Below are 17,126 nucleotides of genomic sequence, written 5' to 3' on the forward strand. Positions count from 1 at the left end.
AAATCTGAAATATTCACTGCATATGCTAATTTATATTCATCTTTTGATTAACTTAAAACATATTGAAAAATAAGATCACTTAAAATAACATTTGTATTACTGCTAGAAATTTCACTTTATAGCATTTAAATAAATGAACAATCGCTATTTTTTTTTTAGTTCCGAATTTCTTTTCAAACGAGTTGTTAATTATATGCACATGCTTGCATACATAGAATCGTTGTATACAGGAGGTATCATAGAATGTAATGAATTTTGGAAATAAAAGATTCTTTAAATAAAAACATAATTTTTTTAGTATTTGTATATCTTAATTAATATTCTTAATAATTAATAATAAAACCAAAATATATATAACATCAATATAATTGCAATAAGTTGCATTATAGTGTTTCCTACAGTATTTAGTTTTTCAACATTTTGTATATACATATTCCAGTATTTGTTTAATATTTGTTTTATATTAAATATATTTTATGAGTTTTATAAAATGTTCAATTTCTTGCAAGTATTTTGTTTTAAATACACACGTAGTGCTAAGTTATCTTATTTTTATATCACGAATCTCTTATTTCCTTATGACCACTTCCTAATCATCACTTACTTCCTGTTCCATTAAAATACACTAGTATATAGAATGGAAAGAAATCTTATAGCTTATATTAGATCAATATAAATCTGTAAAAGAAGTTGACAAGAACCAATATCTTGATTACATTATTCTGCATGAAACTGAAAAAAACGATATAAGAAAAAAATAATTGCTATTTAAGTGACGATTATAACGTATACATAATTTTTTATAACTTAGAAATATTAAACAACACACAATACAAATTAATGTCATATGGAGCTCTTTTGTAATTAATAATACGATTCTTTTTTTTTAGATAATATAAATCTAGATAACAAAAAATATATATTTTACAATACCATTACATTGCAATAATTTTAAACAGATTATCTTCGTATAGATTACGCGGTAATCTTTGCAATGAGAATTATAAAATTGAATCACTCTTCTCGTAAAACAGTTAAACATTTTTTGAGCAATTCCGCGTGTGCCTATAAACAAAAATAGAAGTATTTTTAAAACAATGAGCAATTATATATTTGGACAGAATAAAAGCATTCTTACTTTTGCATGTTTTATTTCAAGTTCAGTTAATTCAATAAGATTCTTTCTAAAAGCAGTTACCCTCCTCGTTTTGAAATCCACTAATTCTATAACGGAAATTAATACATTATTTAAATCATTGTGATTGTTTATTACATAAAATAAAGCGTCATAATATAAGCGTCATTCTTTACCTTCTTTTCCCTTTTCTGACATTTGCTCAAATTTTTCACAGGCTTCTGTTTGAGCTTGTTCTGCCTAAATTAACAATATCCAAAGATAATTATAAATTCCACAAAAATACATAATACTACCAATTTTAAGAACTTTCGTAATTCTTTTTTAACAATTATGATTGGCAAAAAACACATGCAATATTTCGAATAATTATATTATTTTAAAATAACGTGTATTTTTCACAATTTTATTAGTAAAATATGACCTTCCAAAATTATTTTTTTTATTATTTGTTTTATTGTAATATTTTATAATATTTTTACTTTTTATTCGAGACTAAATAATATCAATGCAAGAAAGAAATGTTCATGCAAATTTATTTCATGCATGTTTAATTAAATAATAATCTAAAATATATTCACACTAATTTCAATCTCTTCCTTTTTCTCCAACACATAGTAACTATATTAATTCTACGAAAATGTTCGTATATATTGTTTATAAAAGTAATACAATCTATAAGATAAAAAGTATATATCCTTTAAAACAAAAAATGATATTAGGATTATACTACAACAAGGCGGTAAACATACAAATGGAGAAAAACACACCTCAGCAACCTCCACTGCCTTGATGAGCAAAAAGATGAAATCTTTAGTTAGATATACAATATATACAATATATACACATACATATACATATATATACTATATTTAGCAATTGAAGTAACCCATTTGTTATAAATACTACAATAATAGAAATGTCTCAAGTAATATACATACAGCATGAACATCTTTGTTTTTGGCACGAGCTTTCTCTAGAGCACGGTTTGCAGATTCGTACGCATGTAGAGCTTTCAATCTTCTAAACAAAAGCCGTTTAGCTGCAGCTGTATCCCTCATGTAGTAACGTAGAGTGTCTGATAATTTTAAATCTTCATCAGATGCTACCCGTCCCTCTACTTTCTATTACATTGTAACATTACAAAGATAAATAATATGAAGAAATAAATTAAATTAGTTAAATTGAAAAATCTTACCCTTAATTTCTCAAACATCTCTGCTATTTTTGTTAAAAATCTTTCTAATTTACCATTATCAGTTGTAGCTAATTGCAAAAGATTTGTAGAAATTTTAATATATGAATCTGCTACATCTTTATGTTTGGCAGTTTGCCGATCTGCACGAGCTGTTGCTTCTTTTAAATTATGATGATAGGTTTGTAAAAACGACATTTCTTGATCAAAGAAATCGTTTACATCTTTTACTGTTGCAGACAAATAGTATTCATCTGTAGTAGTGGAAAATGATTTTACCAAACCTCCAAACATTTCCATTTTATTTTTCCCTAGAAAAATAAAAGATTTATACCTTTTATTCATATTACAGACAATAAGAAAATGCAGAATCTTCCTTAAGGAATTAATATAAATTTTACCTCTCACACAAAGATCTTGATCATATTCCAAAAACACTCTTAAATTATGATCATTACGAAAAACTGGATGATGTGCTAATCTAGTCAAAAACATTTCATGCATAGCAACAGTTTTTTTAAACGTTGCCAAGTATTCACTGTAAAAATATCAGTATATAAATTTATAGTTTTGGGTCATTATGATTGAATTATATTTTAATATTTGTATATATAACTTACGCCTCCAATTCTTGTTTCATTTTATTAAATTCCTCACGTGTCATGTTACCCTCACCCTCCCCAAGTTTTTGTAACTTTTCACGAGATGCATCAAAATCTGGTCGTGGTGGACAAGGAGGAATCTAAAGATACATATTTTTTCTGTTCATTATTTAAAATTGTAATTATATATTTAATATAGGTCAAAAAGTAAATAAACATACAATATAACCGGCATATTCTTCATTCTCCTCGAATCGGTCATGTAACCATACAAATTCTTCATGTTGCCTTACAACTAAGTTATCTGGTTTTTGAAATTCTGGTAATGTAGTTGTTGTATGTACAGTGAATTTTACTTTATCCTTTTCACTAAGAGCATCTGAAATATCCACCTGTAATGACTTATCAGAAAGATCTACATTGTCAGTATGAATTGTCTGTAAATAAAAATTGCCAAAATTAGAACAATTAAATTATCAAATATAAACGGTAGTTTCAGACATGAAAAAACATTAATTTTCTAATCAGTGTTATTTTACATAATAAAAAAAGAAATAACAGGAAACTAGCGTAAATACCTTTTTAGGAGGAACATTATTTAAAATGTCAGCAGTATCGCATATGCCGTCCTGAAACATTTTTTTAAATTAAGAACTGTATACTAAATATTTACAATAAAGTAAAGCTTAAACTGCACAGTATTAGGATTCGCTGGGAAAGTAGATCGGTGGATAAATGATAACAGGTTCCACCTACCATCATGGCGTCCAAGCGTCTCTGACACGTTCCCTATTTTATCGTATAGAACTATACGAATTAAACTGATACCGATCTTAATTGCAGAGTTAAAAAATTGATCTTATACGTTCGAATGAAATTATTTTCTTCTTATTCATATATATATGCCTTTTAGAATAACCATTAGTAAAAAATTTTCCGCGAATAAAATGAACTTAATCGACACATGAATGTCAAAATGTGGTATTTTTGAAGTACATGTTATCAAACCAGCTGTGAGAAAAAAGTAATGAAATGTAATCAGAATACTTAAAAACTAAATGAAATATAGTTTTAACAGATTTAAAATTATTTTCTTGTCGCATTTATCAAATATGTACATAACATTAATCATTAAATTTCTATTGAAAAACAAATGATTTGTTAATCTGTTGATAATTTTACATTTCATAAAGAATAAACATAATTAATATATTAAACACAGCATTTTGTGTTTTTTTAATATTATTTGTATTTATTTAAAAAACAATATTTCCAGTTATTTGCTATATCAATTTAATGTCACTACTTTAATATGATAATATAATAGCAAAAACTAGAAACAATGATGATAATAAAAATGTATGTATTTTTATAATATGCTGTAAACTATATATTATTTTTTATACTTTTCACTTATTTTATAATTTAAGAAAATGACGTACTTCAAATATCTTACTGAATAATTTTGCATATATAGCCTTGAATTACTTTTTGATTCCTGATCGACCTGTGTAACATATGTACATGATCGATTTAATTTAAGGCTACGTGTACATTGATTTGAGTTAATACTTTATTATAAACTTGTTTTTATTATTGCAATTACTTCTACGTAAGTTTGAAATACCTATAATACTTTATATCCTGAGATTCTACTGCACGAATTATTACACTGTAATAATAAATTTGTCCCAAGTGTGTTATAATTAGTAACTGTTAACATCTAAGTACATATTTGTTTTAATATCTTTTTTAATTTGTGTTAATATTTCTTTCTGTGTTATTTATATATATTTAACATATATTTTTTGATATCTAGTCTTTTACTTATTTAGGTTATAATAAATAGGTTATAATAAGCAATGTATTTACAAATTCACACATATATATTTATATATTATAATATTATGTATACTTGTATGAAATTTATAATATTAAGGAATGGTTGTTATCATAAAAATATTCAGAATTATGTAAAGTTGTTTAGTATTTTTTTAGTATTTTTTTTAGTATTTAGCATTTTTTTAGTATTTGATTAATTAACTTTATATCTTCTTTTATGTTTATACATAATTATAGTTGTTTCATGTATAGAATATTATTTCATGCACTCTATGCACAAATCTATTATATATTATTTATGACATTATTTTTTTTAAGACCAACTATGGCTGATCAGTATGATAAATTATCATGGAAAGGTAAGTTAATAAAGAACATAGTTTAATCATCTATAACTTTTGAATTTTAATTTATTAATATTTCAATGTAATTATTAAACTTTTATATATGTTTTTTATATATGTAGAAGTACGAGACATGTTCAGAACATGGAGAGAAGATAGTGAACGGCGAAGTAAAGATGTAGTTGATCTGTGGGAGTCTAAATTAATGGCAAAAATTGATCAACTTGGCAATGAAAGTAAGATGAAGTAATTTTTTGTAAGATATTTTTAAAATGGTGTTAACTTTCTACAATAATTTGTAACTTTTAAATAGAATATCTGGTTTTGGAACAAGTCTGCATAGCCGCATTGGATTGTGATCGTCATTCTTTAGCAGAATATTGCATTAAAATATTGAAAAGAGAATTTCCTAGCAGTTTAAGAGTCCATAAATATCATGCTATGCATCTGGAAGCTTTGGAAATGTAACAATTATTTATGAAACAATGATTATTTGTTGCATATTTCTATGCCATATAAAAGAAGTTAATTATTTATAGGTATGATGAAGCATTAGAAGTTTTGGATTCTATTATAAAAAGAGACGAAACAAATGCAGCACCAAGAAAAAGACGTATAGCTATATTAAAAGCGAAAGGTCGAATATCAGAAGCTATTAAAGAGCTTACAGAATATTTAAAAAAGTTAGTGTTTAGTTGAAATTTTTTTGATGTTTTAAGTTTTTAACTTATTGTATTAATCATAGATTTTATATCCTTCATGTATTACAGATTTATGAGTGATCAAGAGGCATGGCATGAATTATGTGAACTATATTTACAAGAACAAGAATATTCCAAGGCTGCATTTTGTATGGAAGAACTTATATTACATAATCCACATAGTCATTTAATTTATCAGAGATATGCAGAAATAAAATATTCTCAGGTAATAAATATTTTTTATGTAACAATACCTGAGACCTCAAAACTTTCACTGAAATAATACATTTTTACTTATTATTAGGGTGGATTTGAAAACATGGAATTAGCAAAAGCATACTTTTGTCAAGCTGCAAGATTAAATCCAAATAATATCAGAGCTTTGTATGGTTTACTGTTGGTAAGAATCAAAATTAGAAAAAAAACATGTAGTGTTAAACTTTTACTATAAGCTTAAATTTTTAGGCAACCAATAATATTGCCACATCACCTAAATGTCCCTCTTCTAAAAAGAAAGATGCAATAAAATTAAGTGAATGGGCAGCTAATCAAATTGAAAAGCAATATGAATCAAAAGTGTCAGATGAAAATATTAAAACACTTGAAGGATTATTAGGTCAGTTGCAACTAGAAGTTTAAGTATACAAATTTATATGTATGTATGTTACTGTAATATATGTAAATGTACTGTTCATTCCTTACAATTTACACACATATATAATTTATCATTTAATACAAATCTTTTGACATAAATAGTTTTTTAGTATGTCAAGTAAATTTGCGAATGTATATTAAGATATTTACTATCCAAAATACAGTAAAGTATTATTTACCTTATTTAAATAATTCTTAAGATCATTTAGTAAAAAGATTATAGAACTAAATGAAGAATGTTCCTTGTTCTTCTCATAATCTCTAGAAAATGTTAGAAAATGACTTTATTGATGGTTCAGAATTTTTCTTGTTATGAATACTTTCCTGCACATGTCCTGCTTTATTCTTTAAAATGCACATATGGCCATAAAAAGTAACAGTTTAACAAAATTTATATTCTCAAATACGAATTTGAAGGAAAATAAATAATTATAGTCAGTTTGTTACACGTAAAATAATTATAGTCATCTTTTTGGATTTTCTTTATTATTCTGTTCCCAAAGTTCTCTTTTCTTTGCTTTTTCTACAGCTTTCTTCATTCGTTTTTCCCTTCTACTTTCATTTCGTAATGCAAAATATTGTTCGCGGAAGTCGATTAAATTGGTAGAAATTATTTCATCTGATTCCTGAAAGAAAAATTTGAGAATTTTGATCAAATTACTTTTAACATTTTTTTAACTAATAGTTGTATAATATATATTTTGACACATACCTTTGGATCTTTTACCTTTTTATAAGTCAATAACCTCCGACTAGTATAATTACTAAGTACTTGTTCTGAATTAGCTACTAATTCCAAACATGGATGTGTTGGTAACTGATCCTCTGAATATTGATCTCTATAAAAGTAGTATTTTATACTTCATTCTATAAAAATAAATATTGTAATGTCGATAAACAACTTTTTATAACCTGTGACTTACCTAAATAAAGGAAACCAACATACTAATCTACCATTTAATTTAAGATGTTGAGCTGCAAAAGTTAATAAATCCTTGTATATTTGAGGTAAATCATAACCAATTTTAGATGGTATATGAGATGAAGCTTGATGTTCTTCTATCACTGGATTTAATTTAGTTGTACCTATCCTTTCTGTTGCTTCTCTGATACCATAAGGAGCTATAATTAATAAAGAGATGAAGGCTTTTACAGTACAACTTATAAGTTAATGAAAAGAGCTGATACTTACGGTCTGTTATTATAGCATCTATACACATGTCAGAACGCCATAAAGGATAAGAAAAATCTGATACAACTACATCAATATAGTATGATCTTTTTCCATATTGACTCATATTTGTAGCAATATTTTCATCTTTTTCCCTAATCTGGTCATTATCTTAATAATAATTTAATAACATCATTTAGTGTAAGCAAATAAATTCTTTACCTTTTGTGATATCCTACTAGGCCTTGTACGCCCATGCAGCATTAAAAAATCTATATCTGTTCCCAATGTATATCCTCCAAAATGAGAAGCAGCAACTAATAAAGATCCAGTACCAACAAATGGATCGAGCACGATGTCTCCCTTTTGAACTTGAGCTTGATTAGCCATTATTAATGACAGTTGAGGATCCATAGACGTATTACCAATAAATTTTCTGGTTTTCAGCGATAACTTTCGAATTAAATCCCTCTGTCCTCTTGTAATCTAAAATTTCATTATAAAATGTAATATATATGTAATAGATTGATGTAACGGTACAATATAATTATGCATACCCATCTACCAAAAAATAATTCATATGGTTTTTTAGGGATGTTATTAGGATCTAATCCATAAAATTCTATATAACACAATGTTGTGTCTGGATTATTTAGTCTTACTGGTCCTTGCAATGGTAAATAACTGAAAGACTATTTATTACAAAGTTAGATTAATATCAAAATTTTACATAATTTCAGTTTATAAATTTATAAGTTATGTACTTACATCAATTTTATTTACTTTTTCACCTTGAGAAAAATGTTTACAAAATGTTTCAACTGTTACTTTAAAAGATTTGTGTGGACCAGCATATTTATTAATTTCTGAAATTGGATAAGTTTTTAACTTGTTATGCAAATTTTCAACTTGTTTACTATTAGCCCACAACTCTAAACAAAATCGCACACAGACTGCTCTGCTTGCAATTTTATGTGCCAGAGTTTCTGAAGGTAAATTAACTATCCAATAAGGCTATAAAAAAATCATTTATTGCATAGACAAATGTATTAAATATTATATTATATTATATTAACAAAATAAATGTATTTTCTTACATATGTGTTTAATTCAGAATGAGTATAAATATTTACACCAAACATACCAAGAATAGATTGCATTTCCTAAAAAGGTGAAGTGTAAAAATTTTATAGAACAAATAGGTAAAAATTAAATTAAATAAAAAATTACTTACAGCTGTACGAAAATCAATGTGTTCTTGGGCAAACCAAAACAGATATTTTTTCCACTGGTTATTCATTGTTATTGCATTATACATATTTATCCATATTCAATTCAAATTACATTATTTAAATTGTAGTATTAATTATATTAAAAGTATAGCACATATACTCTAATATTGAAATACAGCTTTAAACTAATTTTGCATAAACTAATGCAATTCAAAAATTTAAGTTGAAGTAAACAATTTGTGTTTATAATACAGACTTTTTACTTTACTACATCATTTAGATGTTTCAACTAAAAAATTAAGTTTCTAACTTTAATATAAATTATTACATATTGATTAAATTGTAATTATATGTAACTATAAGCATTATTTAGCATCAAGTAACATAAGATCTATGATCTAGACATTAACCAACGTGATCAACACAAAAAGATATTGCACACATTATACGCGCATGCTTAATCGAAACCATAGATAAATAAAATATAGTGAGTCGAATATTATTGAATATTATGTCGGTATAAAATCATTATTATTATTTTTTATTATACAAAACAGTCAAGAAGCGCTCTTATTAGAGAGTAAAGTTGCTCAATTTATTTTGCGATATATTAGTCTTCTATAATATATTAATAGCATTAAGTATAATACCATACGAGGAAATATTAGTTAAATCATAATATGTGGTAATAAAGAGATATTAATTACAATTATTTTGATGATATGATTTACTAAATGTTGTTTAATAATCAAAAAGTGTCATAGAAGGTGAAATATAAATTTCAACAACATAAATATGAAAGAAAAATAGGAAAAGCAGAGAAGTTGCAAGAAAAAAGATGTACATAACATATAAATGCAAGAAATAGCATAAATCATATATATATATATATGTATATTAATTAAATTATGAGCATAATAATATAGTAAAAATATCTCTGGAAATATATATATATACATATAATATATAGAAACATTATATATTTAAAATAGTCGATAAAAGAGAAAACTATAATTTCTTAATCGGTAGATCTACAACATTGTAGCTAATAGAACAGTGTACGAGGGGGCGCTATGTTCGTAGTAAAACTTCTTGTTGTTCTCATTCTAAGGTGGAATACTACTCGTCACTGTTTTCTGTTGTGTTTTTAGGCTGGAATCGGATGAAAAACATGCCGTTTCGATAATCGAGTGAGAAACAAAAGGCTCTTAAAAAGAGTTGTTGTACATATGTTTGAGAAAGCTGGTATATTAAAAACGTGTGTGAATAGTGCAGGTGTAATTTAATAAGAGCAGGGGAGGCTGGCGATTTAATAGGATATTGATTTGTCCGAGACTGCCTTGCTGGCTCCATCGCACACACAAACCAGGTAGCCATGAACGTCGATATTTTTGGGGCACTGCCTGGTGCAACGTGTCGGCCGTACATATGCCGTGCTCTAATGTGTTTGCAGGCCTGATAAAGCCCAAAATGCAGCCAGCCATTGGCGATATGTGTTAACGATATTAGACAAAATTACGGGTAACAACGACTAGGTACATCTATTACGATCATAACGACTATCAAAACGGCGACCAAAACGGCAACGACTACAACGATAACGGCGACGGCGGCGGCGGCGGCGACGACGGCGGCGACGACGACGACGACGACGACGACGACGACGACGACGACGACGACGACGACGACGACGACGACGGCGACGGCGACGGCGACGACGACGACGGCGACGACGACGACGACGACGACGACGACGGCGACGGCGACGAGGACGACGACGACGACGACGACGACGGCGGCGACGACGACGAGGACGACGACGACAACGACACCGACGACGACACCGACGACGGCGACGGCGACGGTGACGGCGTCGGCGTCGACGGTGACAACTACGACTGCGACTAAAGAGGCAGCTGAGACGAACAGAACGATAATTACGACAGATACGACGAATTCGACAGTAACGGCAGTAACAGCAAGGGCGTCAATTACGAAAAGAATAAAGTGGTGTTATTACTTCATCGTGGATATTTTACAGAAAATTTTGCATTGGTTGTGTTCAATGCAATAGTTGAGAAGTTAAATGTATAAAGAAAATACCTCAGACACAATGGATGCAGTAAGCAATGGAGCTTCAGGAAGTGCAGTGGCTTGTCCAGTCTGTACCCTCTATCTACGCGAGGGTATCAGCTTACAAAGACATTTGGATACTCATCCAAAAGAACAAGTCATTGAAGCTCTTATCAAAGCTAGTACCAATTCCTCAAATGTGCAACAGACACAGTTATCATCATCAGCACCTCCAGCATCTCCAGCTATACAATCATCCCAAAATACACCTCAAGTTGCACAGAATACTCATCTATCGGCTCAATCTCCATATCCTATAGGACCTATTTTCGAATGTCCACCTATTGGTACTGTGATGCCACCTCAGTTTGCTTCATTTAGTTATCAACAGTTTGTAAATAATGGCACTATGATGATACCACAATATGCAATGGCTCCACAAGCTAATCAAATGATGCAAATGCTGTATAATCCATATGGTATGTATCAGCAGCAACAAATACCAACTGTTCAAATGATTTCGCCAGTCACAGCCATACCAAACACCACTAGAGTCAGGCCAGTGGTAACTATGGCTGGTGAAACAACTGGTAGGACTGCCATTGCTGTACCTGTAAATAATTCCGAGCCAAAACAAATTTTACCTGAGATTTTACCTGAATCAGAGCAAGAGTCTGAACAAATGTTATCAGATATCAACCTTCCAGTTTCTCCTCCATCATTAAACGAAGATAATTCTATGCAGCAAAATGAAAGTGAAACTAGTACAATTCAAATAGAGCAAGAAGGAGAGGAGCCCCTTGGTTCAAGTACAGATCAGCATACTGTGCAAGATGAATATGATAGCATTCCAAGATCATTGGCAATTACTTGTAATGTCAATGTCACTACAGATGATAAAGTTGAGAGTGTATTGCCGGATATTGATAATGGGGAATCGTCGTGCGTTGTTACTACAAATGTGCAGTGTAAGTCTATTCATTATGAATCGTCAGACATGCAGGAGTATGTACACAGATATGAAGATGACGATGATAATAATAAAGTTATTATGCCTGAAGTATCACCAATGGTAACAGAAAATGAGACAGAAAATGCAACTAATGAAAAAGTTCCTCACAGAGAAGAAATAAGCAAAAATGAAGGTACCTCAGCAGAAATGCCTGTAGAAGATACAGTAAAAGCACCAGCTCAGCCTGAAGTAGAACAATTAGAACGTCTTTTAATCACTATTATGGAAAATGAATTTAATAATACTCCACAGAAAGAATCCAATTTTGAAGATGATAAAAAGAAGAGTAAAGATACAAAGAAAAATACTTCTCCTGAAAGGGCTGAAAGTGTAATACATGAAATAACTAGTAATAATCCCATTGAATATGAAAACAGTTGTAAATCTGATGTAAAAGTAAAAGTTAATCAAAGCTCGGAAATTAATATAGGTAATGATGAAAATAAAAGTTCTTGTTTTTTATATAATTATAAAAACAGTTTGTCTGCACCTCCATCACCTATTGTACAAAGAAGACCCCATAGAAGCTATTCTGTTCATTCAGATTTTAGTTCAAATGAATACCTTAATTTTTATCCAATTGGTTTTGATGCAAGCACATTGCACGATGAGGAAGATGATGAAGATGAAAAAAATGAAACAGAAGATAATTTTGATGAGGCAGATATGGAAATAGAGGAAATACCTAGCCCACATACTCCTTTCATTAAATATGATGAAAATGCAGACAATGTTAGATCTCATACTCCATTATCTGCAAGTAGTGGTATTTCTGTATTAAGAGTTAGAAAGGATCTTAGTAAACCATGTTCTCCTGCTTCTGTCCATTCATTTTGTCATATGAATGCTAATGGTATAAGCCACGATGAAGAAAGTAATGTTGCAATGGATGGATCACCAGAAAAAGATCCTATTGATTGTTCTTTAGTTGAACAAGATGTGAAAGCTGATCAGTCAGAACTTTCCTTATGCAAAAATGAGAAAAAAATGGAAGGGGATTCTGCATATCAATCTGGAATTAGTGACCATATGAGTTCGTTTTCTACAATTCATTCACAACATTCTCAGCAATCAACATTAATGGATGAATCATATAACATGCCAAGTAAAAGTAATAATCATGTAAATTTATCAGAATCTAGTGACGTCGCAAGTAGTTCTGACTCAAAGAGTTTTCATTCATCTAAATCAATTATACAAAAACAATCTGTGGAACTCCTTAGTTTAAATGAAGATGCCCATGCAGGTCCAATGAATGTGTTTGAATTTGATGGGCTTCAAATCTTAGTTCCTAGTACATTCATAAGTGATTCTTCACAAAAAGCAGTTAGTGGAACCAGCCAACAATCTATGGCAAGTAGTGAAGGTGGAATAGGTATAGATGAAGAAGTTAAAAGCATTAATATGAGAGCTGATGAAACTATGCCACCCAGAGGTGAACTATCAGAACAAGAAAGCAATGGATGTACAGAACAATCAGCTTGGCAGGTATGTAAGCTGCTCTTTGAATATAAATATATTGTTAAAATTTATTATAAATATTTCATATAAGAGTTTAATAGATTTATAAAATAACAAATGTTTTAACAAGTAATTTAAATATATACAATTAATTTAATTTATTTAATACTGGATATATTTTGTAAACAAATTTTCTATAAAAACTGATATTAAAAGTTATGTTTATATTAACAAATTTATTCTGTATATTCAGTTATATGCTGGTCAAGAATCATCAAGAATGTCAACATCTTATGATCTGATGGCACGTGAAAGTTGGGAAGAATCTGATGGATCAGACAATGAAATTGCAGGCCCATTATTAGATAGCAGATCTTTAGCAACACATTTTACATCAAGTTTATTTTTAGATCGAGATAGAAAAACTCCTACAAAAAGAATGTTCAAATGTTATCATTGTCCTGAAGTATTTGATTGTCCGAAAGAACGCAGAGTACATAGTACCACCGCGCACAAAGAAGCTGGTCCGAGTAGCAGTAGAGAATCTACAGAACAACCTGAAGTAAAGGATATTAAGTTATTGGATGGCCGTATGAATGTATTTGAAGATATTTTTGTACCAGGTTTACATGTTCAACAAGTTTATCACCAGCAACCACTGTTACATCAACTTCAACCACCACAATCATGTACAGATGTAACTACAAAAGTAGAATCTGATCAAAAAATTGAAACACTAGTAATACCATCAAATATTGAAGTGATCTGCACCCTTTGCAATCAGAGATTTAGTAGTGAAAAATCATTACAACTACATCATAGAAGAGTACATATTACAGAAACAACAAAACGAATTCGTGAGAGCACCAAGTGTCAGATATGTCACGAAGAATTTCCTTCGGTTCTATTGTACAATGCCCATTTAAAAATACATCCATTAGAATGTAGTCAATGTGGAAAGTATTTTTATAGAAAACAAAATTTCAAATTACACATGAAACGACATTTAGGAATTAAACCATTTCCATGTACTGTTTGTGACAAAGCATTTTTAACAAAACAGAAGTTAGATGAACATACCAATGGTCATACTGGAAATGCACCTGTTAAGTGTAATCTTTGCAATGAAACATTTCGCAGATATTCAAATCTAACACAGCACAAAAATAGACATCATTTGAATATAAAAAAGAAATTAAAAGATTACATATGTCATTGTGGTGAGGTTTTTCATACAAAGAAAAAGCTAGCTTGGCATAAAGAAACACATGATGAAAAACCTAAAGCATGTACATATTGTAACGAAAGATTCATTCACATGGCCAGCCTGACTAGACATATGCGCCGAGCTCATAATAAAAGATTCGTTCCAGATGCTCAAAGAGAGAGCGAAAATGTTGAATGTCCTGTATGTAAGTGTATTTATTTACGATCTTCCTTAGCAGTGCATATGCGAGTACATAATGGTGAAAGACCATATGAATGTCAAGTTTGCTCTAAAGCATTTAGTACTAAGTGGAACTTACAATTGCACAAATGGACTCACGCTGCCCGTAGCACCAAACCTTTCAAGTGTAATCAGTGTAGTGGCGCGTTTTACCGGCACAGTGATTATACTGCTCATATGAATTCTCATAGAAACGTGCGTCCTTATACCTGTAACTATTGCGGAGCGCAGTTCATACGAAAATATAATTGTTTAAGGCATGTAAAGGAACATGAAGAGAACAAAGCATATACATGTGATGTTTGCAACAAAACTTTTCATAGATCATATTATCTGAAAGAACACTTGCGAGTACATTCAGGTGCCAGACCATATACATGTCATATTTGTGGAAAGTCTAGCGGTACGAAATCCAATCATAACAAACATGTCAGAATTCATCATGCACGAGAACCTGTAAATACCGAAAATTAAAAAGCGAACGAGATTTTTGATCCAGTTTACTTAGTTAATATTTTTAATCATCTCACAATGCTTTATTGTAACGTTTTACCTCTTATTCTTCTATTTGCTGAAAATTTTTTTTTAAACTGAAGCAAACAATAATTCAGTACAAAAAAGTGATGAAATAAATGTAATACATCTATATATATTACATCTCTTAATCTTTTACAAATCTCGTTCGTTTCTGTTATTATTTCTTAAATATTTTAATACAGAGATTTTAAACTTGAATTACTTGCTAGCATTATTACTAGCAGTATTTAACTAAATAAAGGGGTTTAACTTGCTTTAATCATAAAAAACAAGAGGACGATTTTACGTTGTATTGTGCATTGTGCATTGTATGTTGCACTTCGTAAATTTTCGTCATATAGTCTGCTAAATACAATGACTCGAGACTGTAACTACTTAAGATAATAAGAAATTTTTAACAAATATTAACTGGTACATGTCTGAAGATTTGAATAACTTCCATAAAGGAAGACTATACGATGAAATGCTTTTTGCCAACTTATACTAATTAACTATTAGATAATAATAACTAACTGATCAATATTATGGAATCATTAAGCACTTTTATGTGTTGGTCGTTGTACGAAATTTTTTTACAATAACTATTTTACACAAAGTATATATATTACGATTTTATGTATTGGCATCGAATGTGAGAAGGAACTGGGAGAATCGTATTTATTTGCATTGAATTTACTACGCATAAGCTCATATCAATAATTAGGATTATTAATTATCACAAGGTAGTTACGGATCTTAGTTATATTTATATATTTTGCAAAATATCTAATAATTTTTATCTCTAACTGTAATTCCAAGACTGATCGATGTTGGTTCCTCATATTGCTCTCCGACATACATATCTTGAGTATATGTATGTCTTAAATGACAAGCAAGAATAATCGTGTGTGAGGTTATTTGAAATATTTGGTATAGTGATACTGTGACAAATATCTTAATAGTTAATTGTTTTATATTAAAGTATTTGGCAGATCATGTATCATTTAATTTCTAGAGAGCAATATGAATGAAGAGGCGCTAATATATTAACTATATCAAAATTATGTTACTATAATTATATTACGTTCGATGGACGTTTTGTTACGAAAGCCGGTTCCCATAAACTGTTACCGTAAATTTCAACAAAACTGCATGAAACATTTTTAAAATGGTTATACTGTTTCCATAACATATTTTGAGTTTCATCTTGTTAATAGTTATTTAACAAATTACATTTTAGTTTCGTTAATAGTTAAATATAGCAGTTTTCCAATATCGTCGATTATTAAGCGAAACTTATTTGCATGCATGACCAACATCGACGTCCAAATGTGCAATCGTTTAGTTAAACATATGTATTCTACTTGAATGCAATTGTAGATAATGTAAATATGTATATCAGTTTTATTTTATAACAGAACCGACAAATTCTGTTGGGAACTAATAATTGTCTAAAAATGACTCGTACTCTTATGAGGATAAAAATAGGCTATTAACTATTATCATAAAAAGAAACTATAAATCAACAACACCTGTATACCTTAATAAAAATTATGTATTGAGGTACTTTTTTAAATAAGTTTTTCTTTGTATTTTTATTACAAGTACCAATACCATATTTGTTTCTTGTTTGTAAATTGGAAATGTAATGTAAAAACGAATGATAAAATAAGAAAAAATATGTAAAAATATTGCAAATTGCGAATTCGATAAAAATATTTAGGACAAATGTTTTATGGAT

At 29.4% G+C, this 17,126-nt stretch overlaps 4 protein-coding genes across 11 annotated transcripts; 2 read left to right on the top strand and 2 right to left on the bottom strand.

Moving 5' to 3' along the window:
* Positions 1–900: 900 nt before the first annotated feature.
* LOC126869741 (sorting nexin-6) lies at positions 901–4,516 on the bottom strand. Of its 4 annotated transcripts, XM_050626657.1 has the most exons (12): positions 4,375–4,516; positions 3,689–3,943; positions 3,511–3,561; positions 3,154–3,369; positions 2,951–3,072; positions 2,732–2,868; positions 2,334–2,641; positions 2,077–2,259; positions 1,906–1,923; positions 1,312–1,375; positions 1,139–1,224; positions 901–1,065 (listed from the first exon to the last, which is right to left on the bottom strand). In XM_050626657.1, exons 2-12 carry the CDS (start codon positions 3,692–3,694, stop codon positions 1,015–1,017), a joined length of 1,242 nt encoding a protein of 413 aa, XP_050482614.1. In that variant the 5' UTR covers positions 3,695–3,943; positions 4,375–4,516; the 3' UTR covers positions 901–1,014. The 4 variants fall into 4 exon arrangements, with proteins under 4 accessions (XP_050482614.1, XP_050482613.1, XP_050482612.1 ...); XM_050626656.1 differs by lacking the exon at positions 4,375–4,516 and having other exon boundaries at positions 3,689–3,946; XM_050626655.1 differs by lacking the exons at positions 3,689–3,943; positions 4,375–4,516 and having other exon boundaries at positions 3,511–3,682.
* LOC126869749 (ER membrane protein complex subunit 2-like) lies at positions 4,397–6,656 on the top strand. 4 transcript variants are annotated; one of them, XM_050626682.1, is made up of 8 exons: positions 4,397–4,544; positions 5,093–5,133; positions 5,241–5,354; positions 5,432–5,582; positions 5,658–5,801; positions 5,889–6,045; positions 6,124–6,219; positions 6,285–6,656. In XM_050626682.1, the coding sequence occupies exons 2-8, from the start codon at positions 5,100–5,102 to the stop codon at positions 6,456–6,458; spliced, it is 870 nt and encodes a 289-aa protein (XP_050482639.1). In that variant the 5' UTR covers positions 4,397–4,544; positions 5,093–5,099; the 3' UTR covers positions 6,459–6,656. The 4 variants fall into 4 exon arrangements, with proteins under 4 accessions (XP_050482639.1, XP_050482642.1, XP_050482641.1 ...); XM_050626684.1 differs by lacking the exon at positions 4,397–4,544 and adding an exon at positions 4,565–4,659; XM_050626683.1 differs by lacking the exon at positions 4,397–4,544 and adding an exon at positions 4,574–4,627.
* Positions 6,657–6,928: 272 nt separating this feature from the next.
* LOC126869739 (tRNA (guanine(10)-N2)-methyltransferase homolog) lies at positions 6,929–9,341 on the bottom strand. 2 transcript variants are annotated; one of them, XM_050626651.1, is made up of 9 exons: positions 8,879–9,338; positions 8,742–8,807; positions 8,413–8,658; positions 8,202–8,336; positions 7,867–8,130; positions 7,666–7,804; positions 7,397–7,595; positions 7,186–7,312; positions 6,929–7,099 (listed from the first exon to the last, which is right to left on the bottom strand). In XM_050626651.1, the coding sequence occupies exons 1-9, from the start codon at positions 8,960–8,962 to the stop codon at positions 6,938–6,940; spliced, it is 1,422 nt and encodes a 473-aa protein (XP_050482608.1). In that variant the 5' UTR covers positions 8,963–9,338; the 3' UTR covers positions 6,929–6,937. The 2 variants fall into 2 exon arrangements, with proteins under 2 accessions (XP_050482608.1, XP_050482609.1); XM_050626652.1 differs by lacking the exon at positions 6,929–7,099 and having other exon boundaries at positions 7,206–7,340; positions 8,879–9,341.
* A 623-nt stretch (positions 9,342–9,964) lies between these two features.
* Positions 9,965–16,964, top strand: LOC126869721 (uncharacterized). The gene is made up of 2 exons (XM_050626613.1): positions 9,965–13,449; positions 13,676–16,964. Exons 1-2 carry the CDS (start codon positions 10,963–10,965, stop codon positions 15,341–15,343), a joined length of 4,155 nt encoding a protein of 1,384 aa, XP_050482570.1. The 5' UTR covers positions 9,965–10,962; the 3' UTR covers positions 15,344–16,964.
* The last annotated feature ends 162 nt before the right edge of the window (positions 16,965–17,126 follow it).

The sequence above is a fragment of the Bombus huntii genome, chromosome 9 (genome assembly GCF_024542735.1).
Source record: "Bombus huntii isolate Logan2020A chromosome 9, iyBomHunt1.1, whole genome shotgun sequence".
Lineage (NCBI taxonomy): Eukaryota > Metazoa > Arthropoda > Insecta > Hymenoptera > Apidae > Bombus > Bombus huntii.

Excerpts from the sequence above, each read along its gene's own strand:
- LOC126869741 (XM_050626655.1), bottom strand. The coding sequence starts at position 3,570 with ATGTTTCAGGACGGCATATGCGATACTGCTGACATTTTAAATAATGTT. Across the intron at positions 2,260-2,333 it reads AGATGTTTGAGAAATTAAGG|AAAGTAGAGGGACGGGTAGC; the intron begins GTAAGATTTTTC and ends ACAATGTAATAG. Across the intron at positions 1,225-1,311 it reads GTCAGAAAAGGGAAAAGAAG|AATTAGTGGATTTCAAAACG; the intron begins GTAAAGAATGAC and ends TTTCCGTTATAG.
- LOC126869749 (XM_050626682.1), top strand. The coding sequence starts at position 5,100 with ATGGCTGATCAGTATGATAAATTATCATGGAAAG. Across the intron at positions 5,583-5,657 it reads CATCTGGAAGCTTTGGAAAT|GTATGATGAAGCATTAGAAG; the intron begins GTAACAATTATT and ends AATTATTTATAG. Across the intron at positions 6,046-6,123 it reads CAGAAATAAAATATTCTCAG|GGTGGATTTGAAAACATGGA; the intron begins GTAATAAATATT and ends ACTTATTATTAG.
- LOC126869739 (XM_050626651.1), bottom strand. The coding sequence starts at position 8,962 with ATGTATAATGCAATAACAATGAATAACCAGTGGAAAAAATATCTGTTT. Across the intron at positions 8,808-8,878 it reads ACATTGATTTTCGTACAGCT|GAAATGCAATCTATTCTTGG; the intron begins GTAAGTAATTTT and ends TCACCTTTTTAG. Across the intron at positions 7,805-7,866 it reads CTAGTAGGATATCACAAAAG|ATTAGGGAAAAAGATGAAAA; the intron begins GTAAAGAATTTA and ends GATAATGACCAG.
- LOC126869721 (XM_050626613.1), top strand. The coding sequence starts at position 10,963 with ATGTATAAAGAAAATACCTCAGACACAATGGATGCAGTAAGCAATGGA. Across the intron at positions 13,450-13,675 it reads CAGAACAATCAGCTTGGCAG|TTATATGCTGGTCAAGAATC; the intron begins GTATGTAAGCTG and ends CTGTATATTCAG.